Source organism: Gordionus sp. m RMFG-2023, chromosome 1, assembly GCF_954871325.1.
Source record: "Gordionus sp. m RMFG-2023 chromosome 1, tfGorSpeb1-WG-v2, whole genome shotgun sequence".
NCBI lineage: Eukaryota > Metazoa > Nematomorpha > Gordioida > Chordodea > Parachordodidae > Gordionus > Gordionus sp. m RMFG-2023.
In genome coordinates this window covers 84,194,415-84,204,687 of record NC_088775.1, presented here as the reverse complement: position 1 = coordinate 84,204,687, position 10,273 = coordinate 84,194,415, and the positions used below count along the sequence as shown (strand labels likewise).

The 10,273-nt window shown below is 28.2% G+C and overlaps 1 protein-coding gene across 1 annotated transcript; it reads left to right on the top strand.

Moving 5' to 3' along the window:
* The first annotated feature begins 276 nt into the window (after positions 1-276).
* On the top strand, positions 277-2,476 carry LOC135930842 (dehydrogenase/reductase SDR family member 11-like). Its single transcript, XM_065467630.1, has 3 exons — positions 277-408; positions 1,446-2,019; positions 2,319-2,476. Exons 1-3 carry the CDS (start codon positions 277-279, stop codon positions 2,474-2,476), a joined length of 864 nt encoding a protein of 287 aa, XP_065323702.1.
* The last annotated feature ends 7,797 nt before the right edge of the window (positions 2,477-10,273 follow it).

Here is a 10,273-nt window from a genome sequence, read left to right as displayed (position 1 = left end):
TACATTTTTAAAAAAAATAATTAAAAAATAAAAGAATTTTGCCTTAAACCCTCAAGTTTAGATTAGCTACTACTGGAAATTTACGTGGTTATTATCAGATAGTTTTAGGCAAATTATTGAATAATTTCTAAGAATTTTTTTTTACTTTTTTATTTTATATAAAGAATATCCTTTCATTTTTTTACAAATACAAACATTTATTTTTTTCTCAAAATAAAAATAAATTAATCTCAAAATCTAAATTTTTTAAAAAAAATTCAATATTATTCAATATAAATGGAAAAGTGGCAAAATAAGGTTGCTTTGGTAACAGGGGCCTCACAAGGATTGGGAAAATGTATCGCTAACACTTTGGCTAAAAATGGGATGATCGTTGTAGCCTGTGACAAACGCATGGATGGATTAGAGGTATATAATCATATTTCATATTTATTCATTTTCAAAAGAGGGTATAAGAGTAGGATCTTTCCATTAGAAATCACCCCCCCCCCCAACCACCTTCATAAGAAAATAAAAATTAAAACTTTTTAAATTCCTTGCAATATACCTTTATTTTTTTACATTAAAAAAATATTAACATTTCGAAAGCGCAAAATAAAATTTTATTTTAAAACAAAATATTTCAAAATTTTTTTTAAATTAAATTACCTATTTAAGATATCTGTATTAAAGATTGGCTCAATCGAAAAAGGTTAGTTAAGATTTTTTTTAAACTGCTCCCAAAAAAAATTATTTCCCCACCCGTTAATTATTTTGTTTATGTATGGGAAAAAAAAAATCATATTCCAAGTTTAGTTGTTAAAAAATTTCGAAAATCGGACTTAGTAAAGATATTTGGCCAAGGAAAATATTATCTAATCCTATAAATCTTGATAAAAAGAGGGCTAAAACTCTCGCCCATTATTTAGCGAAATATTAAGACTACTCTTTCTTTCTTTATGATAAAATTTTGATTTTGAACGATAACTGATTTAGTGGGGAAAAAAAATGCGAAATTTCGAGCTAACCTAGCCATAGAAATATTTTTGAAGAATAGCCCAGCTCGGCGGCAGAGGTTCAGGCCAGAACTCACATTTCTCAGATCTGTATATAAAATTTAAATTGGCTTTCTAAAAAAAAGATATAAACCTTTATTTATAAAAAATATGTGAGGAAGTAAATTTTGGGGCGGTTTTTCAGAAATGCATTTTTTTTTGTTAAAATAAATTAACAATATTTTAATATTATTGTAGTGTGGCGCCAATTTATTTTATACTGATATGAATTCTCTAACAACTATAGATTATTATCATATTTCTAAATTAAAACGAGAGAGAGAATATAAGATAGAACAACTAGTTATATACGTGCTAAAAATACAAATATTTCCTAATAATCATCTCCGCTAAATGTTATTTTTTTCTTTTTTTTTAAATAAATAAAATAATTTCTTTTTTGAATCTTAGGAATCCTTAAAGAACTGTAAAATCAAACCTGGAAATGCCGGTTTTATAGACCCAGTCAAATGCGATATTTCTAAAATTGATGACATTCTCAAATTGTTTAAGTATATAGAACAAAAATACAAGACTTTGCACGCGTGCGTCAATAATGCTGGCGGTGGTTTTTTGGATTATTTTTTACCTATTAAGGACAAAGAGGGGAATTACGATGGAAAGAGGGAAGAGAAAGAAAAGGACCGGATATATAAAGGCTGGAAACATATCTTAGAAGTGAACGTTCTGGGCACGTCCATTTGCTCTAAGGAAGCGATAAACTTGATGGCCAAATCCGGCGTAAAAGATGGACTGATAGTCAATATGTGCAGCGTAGTAGGACAAAAAGTCATTTTAATGAAAATGGACGAGAAGTCGGGCTTTTACAATCACATGTATATAGCGACAAAACATGCGATAGCAGCTATGACTCAATGCTTACGACTTGAAGTACAAACACATCCTTATGCCAACGCTACAAGAATAGTAACTATCTACCCGGGGATTGTTAAAACCGATTTCATTGATAATGTCCAGGATGAAGGTTCACATTTTATTTTTTAAGAAGAATTTTACTAAACGTTATGAATTTTATTTTTGAAATTTAATATTAAAGTTAAATTAGTGTTAAATCCATATTAGTCAGAAAGTAGCTATATTAAATAAGGATTTAATACAGGACAGTGCCTAAACATTTAGTGGCTGGGGGCAGAAGGAACTTTTGTCAAAAAAACCCAGGAAGGAAGGAAAGTAGGAAGGATTAATATATTAAATTATCTATCGCGCCTATATATATGTATATAAATATATATATATACCCTTTAAAATATTTTAATATATCAGTCAAGGTGGTTTCAAGCAAGTTAATCTATGAAAATTTCAGTTATTTAACCCCTGAGGATGTATGCGACGCTATGCTAGCCGCTTTTAAATGTAATAATTTGGTGCAAATGGACGCTATAACGGTAACTCCTGTCCGTACTCCTGGAAAATTATTTTAAAATATTATCCTCTTTATCTACATTTATTTATTTCAGGTTATAATTCTTGTAAATTAAAAAATATATATAACAAAATAAAAGATTTAAACAATATTAATTTTCTATAAAACAATAAAAAACGATAATATTTTTTTATAATACAAAAAATTTTATATTTCATATAATATAGGCCCTAAAGCTCCAATTATATATTTTTTAAATACATAAATATGGAAAAATTATTAGAATATTTTGCTGTATCATTGATTTTTCCTTCTCTTAATTAAGATATTTCATAATTCTAAACCCAGAATTTTAGGCTGGTAATAGAATCCGATTAAGGTAACATATGAGCATTTTCTTAATAACTACAAAATTTTATACAACCATTATTTTATAAATATAATTAAATGGCATTACCTTTTATCTAACCTTATCCTAACCTCGTGTAGCTGCTATAAAAAATAGTGATTTATTTGTATAATATTAGAACGCTCAATCTGGTAAGAGGGTGACGAAGGGAGAGGGGATACTAGGTCTTCGGTCTGAATTCAGCCCTCATAGATATTATATAAATTAATAAACCAGGATTAAGCATTCGATTACATGAAGAATAGGGGTATAGGGGGGTAGAAAAAGAGGATAAATTATTGATTTTAAGAAAATTGCAAAAAAAGTAGAAGTAAATAATATTGATTGCAAGTCTTTGCCATAAAAAAAGAAAATCTTTGAGTTATAGTTCATCATTTCAAAGATCTTTAAACGTTTACATAATTTTATGAAAATGATTAGTTGTTACCTATAAGATTATAGTAGAGCAATAAATAGGAATGAGTGAAAGATATAAGATATCTAAAATTTGAATAAAATAAACAATTAAAAACATATTAGGGCTAGTAATCAGCATCAATTATTTTTACAAGGTAAATTATTACTATAATTATTATTTTTATAAATAGTGGAGAATTAATGATATTATACAAAACCAATTTTGTCTGCAGCTTATGATCACCATGTTTTAATGTTACTTGTGAAAAAGAATTTGTCACACTCAAGTCCAACATTACAGAATATTTTTTCCATTCTCATGATGTTTGCTGAAAACATATAAACCTTTTCTAAAAGATATTAAAATATGTAGATTAAAATATTATGTCATTAAATTAAATATTTTATTAAGAAATAGTATAATATTACTTAGAAGATATATGAGTTCATTCTTCATTGCTAAATTCAATATTTTATATTGTAGATTTTTTTGTTTATAACTATTGTTCTTTTTACAAAAATAAAAAGTAACATTTCTATCACCTTTTCCATCTAAAATATATATATAGATTTTTTATAGGGGTCAGGTTTGGGGGCCAAAAAATATGGGAGGAAAGGCCTATAATATAGGTTTATATCAAAATAAAAATACAAAAATAAGTTAAGTCAAAAATAAGAACAAATTTGCATCCTTAACATATATACTTCGATATTTTTAAAGAAATTAAACTGGTCTACTTTCATTTACAAAAATTTAATCTATGTTAAAAAACTAAATGTTTAGCTTTTATCATCAGAAATATTAAACAATTGGTAATCTTCAGACTGAATTCATGCATATAGAAATTATTATCATCTCATAAATTAAGAATGAAGATTGCCAATTGTTGTTAGTATCTCATGATATATGCTAAAAATTTAGTTTATATGTTAAAAATATAAAGAACTATTACATGGAGTTTATTTTCTTTCTTTGAAAATAATATAATAATTATCTAATAAATAACTCTTTAAAATAGTTATTGTATAATTTTAAAAAGAAATGATAAAACACTAAAATATTAAAACAACTATATAAAAATATGTAAAAATTTATAAAATGACTAAATAAAAAAAATATATATTAATAGTATCGAATAGAGGTGGGCGCGGGCCTAATTTTTCATTCACGACCCACCCGCTCAAGGTGGTTATAAAAAAAATTTACGCCCATTCACGCTTACCATTAAAAAATTTTCGACCCGACCCGCCCGCTCACGACAAGCAATATTTTGATTCACGCCCGAAAATTCACGGTGTTTTTAAATTTTTCAAAACTATTGCATAATTTTACACTTTTTTGAATTCATTCTATTTATTTATCTAATTTCATAATCCATATTAATAACAAAAAATAAATATAATCTATAAATCGAAATTTATTTAGAAAAAGAAGAATGTGCATCTTTTTTTATTTCAATTGTGTACGCCTTTCCTCTAATAAGAGATTGGCTACAAAAAAATAACTTTTCACTAGAAGCCGAAATTGCAGCTGACAAAATTTTACTCGATAATTTTCTCAAAAAAGGAAATGAATATTCCTGCTTCCAAAACTTCAAAATATTGTCGTTATTTATTTTATATGAATCTTTTAAGTTCATCCTCACAGCTTTCATCGGTGATGTTGATGCTTCATCAGAATCATCTAGAAATTCTCTAAAATATTTTTAGAATATACGGTCTTTTATGAGTGTAGGATGAATTAGGAAAGTGATAGTTGGTATTGACCATGTTTTTTATGAGTTTAGGATAAGTTAAAGTTATAAATGATAGTTGGCATTGACTTATGCATTCATCTAATTCATTTTTAAGATTGTTTTATATATATAATTTTCTTCTTTTATTAAAAACTTAAGTCTTTTGAAATTCGGATCTAGAATTAAGCCTACCTTATGTAGTGGCTGCATAATAATCTTTTAAAAGAAATCTTCTTCTGAATTTTAAGGTTTTGATTATTATTGTATCACGTTTAGAAGGTTAACAAAATTTTATTAATTTTTGTTTCCATAGAAAAACTTTAATTATTGTGGGACGAGAATCTGCTCTCAGATTATCCGAGCATTCTTTAAATATTGATAAATATTTATCTAACTCGAGTATGATACTGATATCAATTGTGGCTAATCTATTTAATTTTGCTTGCTAAACAAGTACACCTGTATTTCAGAATATGATTTTAAGAAACTCTGTATCATGATATATACAGAGTTCCATCTCGTTATTCTCGCTATTTCATCTTGTTTAAGGGTGTGGCTTAGTTTGATATTGGCTGTAGATTGTTTGAAATATTGTACTATTTTTTTACACCATTTACATTTAAGGCTATTTCAGTTAAACAATTGTCAAAAATATAATGCATAATATTATTTAGTATATGGCATATACATGCTAGCGTTTCGTCATCTTTGAATGCACTTTTAAGATTTGCTCCGTTATCACTCACAGCTATACATTTATTTAAATAATTTTCTACTTCTGTATATTCTCCAAAAATTGAATTGACTACACTTTTAATTTTGACGTTTTTCATCCATTGCCCTTGTGGCCAAAACAAATGTTTTTAATTTAAAATCCTTAATGATAATATGTCCTGTAATGGTTAAAAAACTTAGATTTTTATAGTCATCCGTCAAATATCAGTGATTATGGACAAGTAATTATTGTTTATCATGCTTTTAATCTTAAATTTTATTTTATGGTATATTTTTGGACCTATAGTATTCATGAGAGTTTTCCGGTTCACAACTTTAATATTTTGTTATCCATATGTAACACCAACATTTATCTCTTGGCCTAGCTTTAAAATCCTTCACTTTCTGTTGCATTTAAAGATTGAAGATCTTTACAAATAAAATATAACTGACTTTTCTGTAAAAAGTTTAAGCAAAATTTAGCATAAAGTCTCGCGATAAAAAACACCTAAACATAAAAAGAAAATAGAACTAACAAAATGATACCGGATGTTGTTTATAAAATGCGGAAGATTTTTAGTTTTCATAAATTATTCTTTTTTAAAAAAGAACTAAATTAAATAAGAAAATATATAATATTATTAAAAAATTGCAAATTTATAATTAAAAAATTGCAAATATATTTATAAAATTGAAAATTTATTTTTATAAAAAAACAATTTTAAAATTAAAATTTCCGTTATTCACGGGAAATTTATGTTCACGCCCGATTACGCTCAGGAAAAATTTTGGGAAGGCCCGTCACGCCTTGGAATTTAAAATTTATTCACACTCACGCCTGACCCACCGTCACGGCCCGCGCCCAATTCTAGTATTGAAGGCTCTAAAAAGAGCTTAATTTAATAATGAAAATGTACCTAAAAAGCAACCATAAAGTTTACTGCAGAACAGGTCATAGGTATAACAAGTTTAATTTTTATTTTATTTTATTTATTTTTAAATTTCTATCTTTTTGAAAACAAAATGTAATGCTTATATAGCATGTTACAAACAAAAATCAATTTACATATTGATTTAATAATTTATATAAAAAAATCAATTTAACAATTTATATTTAAAAAAAAATGAATATAATAATTTATATAAACGCAAAAAAACAATTTAAAGGTTAGTATTAATCAGGTCATATCAACATTCCTCCCTTTAAGTAATAAACTCCACTCAGGTTTTTCTTACATGTGAATCTTATCGTGCAGGCAACGTTTCTTGATAGTTATATTGTCATCATTAGTATATTTCATTAACTTTTGCTATTGAAAGTTTATTTAAAAGAAAAATATTTTAATAATATATTTTTTTTTAAATATATTTTTAGTCTTTATTTCATTATAAAATTATCGAATTTTTTGTGAAAAATTATATTCCTGCTTGGTCTTTGACTAATAAGACTCTGTTCTTGTATTCCTAAATTTTGATCATCATTTCTTCTGAAACTTAGAGTAAAAGGTATTGCATTTTCAGTATTTGTTTTCAACTGTGTCGTTTCATTAAGTGGTGTAATACTCGTAGACCTTTTTTTGATTTGGTCTAAATGTCTTCTAATAATTTTGTTTCCTGTATCCATTTCATATATTAAATTCCCATTTTTGCGTTATACAGTGCCTTTATTCCATATATTATCCTTGAAAGTTTTATACCAAACTTTGTCACCATTCATGATATTTCTATTTGATGATAAATTACGATTAAATTCATTCACTTTATCTTCTTGTGGTTTGACTAAATCCCATCTGGTTCTTACGGTTCTGTTGATCATAACTTCGCTGTTGATTGTTGCGTTTGGTGTGTTGCGATAATTGAATAAAAACTTTTCTAAAGCTATATCTAAGTCTATTTTATTATTACTTTCCATATTCCTTTTCATGCATATTTTCATTGATCTTATCATTCGCTCACACTGACCATTGGACTGTTGGTGGTGAGGCGCGGTGAGAATGTGTTCAATTCCATGATCATTGCAAAATTTCTTGAACAAGTTACTTGTAAAATTTGTATCATTATCACTGATTATTTTATAGGGTATACCAAATAAGATGATTATTTTTAACAATTCTTTGATTGTTGACTCAGTAGTTATATCTCTCATTCTTCTAATGATAGGAAACTTGCTAAGTGCGTCAACACATACCATGAAATTGATACCTTCAATTGTGCAAAGTCGATGTGCACGCTTCGAACTCTTTTACAGCTGTTTCCCATGGATTTTGTACATTATGAGGATTGTCCGCATATTTATTACACGTATCACAGTTTCTCACCTCCTTATCTATTTCAGCGTTTAGACCAGGCCACCAAAAATGATCTCTCGCCAACAGTTTCGTTTTCCCAGCACTAAGATGCCCTTTGTGTAATTCCTGTAATATCTCCTTTCTCATATTTTTCGGAATTCTGATCTTATTCTCTTTAAAAAGACCATCTTTAATTAAGCTCAGTTCCATTTCCATATTTTTATATATTTTATTCTTTATCTGTTCATGATTCTTTATATTGTTAATTACCTCCATTAATTCGATATCAATACTAGTTTCTTGAACTATTCTTTTAAAATTTATTGGTAAGTCCCAAAATTTGTCATAAATTATTTCATCATCTATCTCTTGTACCATCTCTTCTGTGTTCATTTGGGGTAATCTTGACAAACAATCCGTTATTACATTTCGTTTCCCGGGTCTATGAATTATCGTAAAGTCATAAGCTCCCATAGCCAAACTCCATTTTTGAAGTCGCATTGATATGGATGAATTATTTTTTAGTCCCTTCGTAAATATATAAACGAGCGGCTTGTGATCTGTGATTATTGTAAATCTCGTACTAATAAAATATTCTTGAAACTTTTTTACCGCGTATATAACAGATAAAGCTTCCCTCTCTATATTTGTATAATTGAACTCTGATTTTAATAAAGCTCTTGACGCGAAAGCAATGGGTTTTTCTTTGCCATCACCCTCAATATGAAATAAGACTGCGCCTAGACCTTTCTTTGAAGCATCAGTTGCAATGCCTATTGGTAGATCCGGATTATAAAAATTTAACGTAGGCTGAGTACTTATCAGTTTTTTTTAGGTCATCGAAGCTTTCTTGATGTGTACTATCCCATAACCATTTGTCTTTATTAACCATTTTCTATAAGGGATCAGCTATTTCATCAAAATTACACAAAAATTTTCGATACGCCATCCCCAAAAAAGTCCAATTCATCTTTTGTCTTCGGTTCCGGCATGTTAGAAATAGCTTTTATCTTATCTGCAATCGGATGTATACCTTTGTCGTCTATATCGTGCCCCAAGAACGGTAGTTTTTTTAGAAAAAATATACTTATTGTAAAGTTTGGTGTAAGCCCATATTTTGATATCTTATCAAACACCAATTTTATGTTATTCAAATGAGCTTCATCGTCGTCCCCAGTAATCAGAAGATCATCGATATAAAATATCACCTCTTTCATGTCTCCGAAAATGTTATCCATAGTTTGTTGGAATATTGCTGACGAAGTCTTTAACCAAAACTGAAGTCTCGTAAACTTATAATAGCCCTTATGTGTTGATATTGTGAGAAAATCTCTTGATTCTTTGTGTATAGGTACTTGAAGAAACGCGTTTTTAAAATCAATCTTGGTAAATTTCTTACCTTTAGATAATTTTCCAATTAAATCATTGATGCGTGGTATTGGGTACTTAAAATCTTCTAAAGCAGGGTTAAGAAATAGATCAGGAGGTGAGAAACTGTGATACGTGTAATAAATATGCGGACAATCCTCATAATTTACAAAATCCATGGGAAACAGCTGTAAAAGTGTTCGAACGCGTGCACATCGACTTTGCACAATCTGAAGGTAGCAATTTCATGGTATGCGTTGACGCACTTAGCAAGTTTCCTATCATTAGAAGAATGAGATATAACTACGAGTCAACAATCAAAGAATTGTTAAAAATAATCAGCTTATTTGGTATACCCAATAAAAGAATCAGTGATAATGGTACTAATTTTACAATTAACTTATTCAACGAATTTTGCAATGATCATGGAATTGAACACATTCTCACCGCGCCTCACCACCAACAGTCCAATGGTCAGTGTGAGCGAATGATAAGATCAATGAAAATATGCATGAAAAGGAATATGGAAAGTAATAATAAAATAGACTTAGATATAGCTTTAGAAATGTTTTTATTCAATTATCGCAACACACCAAACGCAACAACCAACAAGATACCAAGCGAAGTGATGTTCAGCAGAGCAATAAGAATCAGATGGGAATTTATCGTCAAATAAAAATATCATGAATGGTGACAAAGCTTGGCATAAAACCTTCAAGGATGGACAAAGGCACGGTAAAAAGCAAAAATGGGAATTTATTATATGAAGTAGATACAGGAAACAAAATTATTAGAAGACATTTAGACCAAATCAAAAAAAGGTCTACGAGTATCACACCACTTAATGAAACGACACATTTGAAAACAAATACTGAAAATGCAATACCTTTTATAAGTTTTAGAAGAAATGATGATCAAAATTTAGGAATACAAGAACAGAGTCT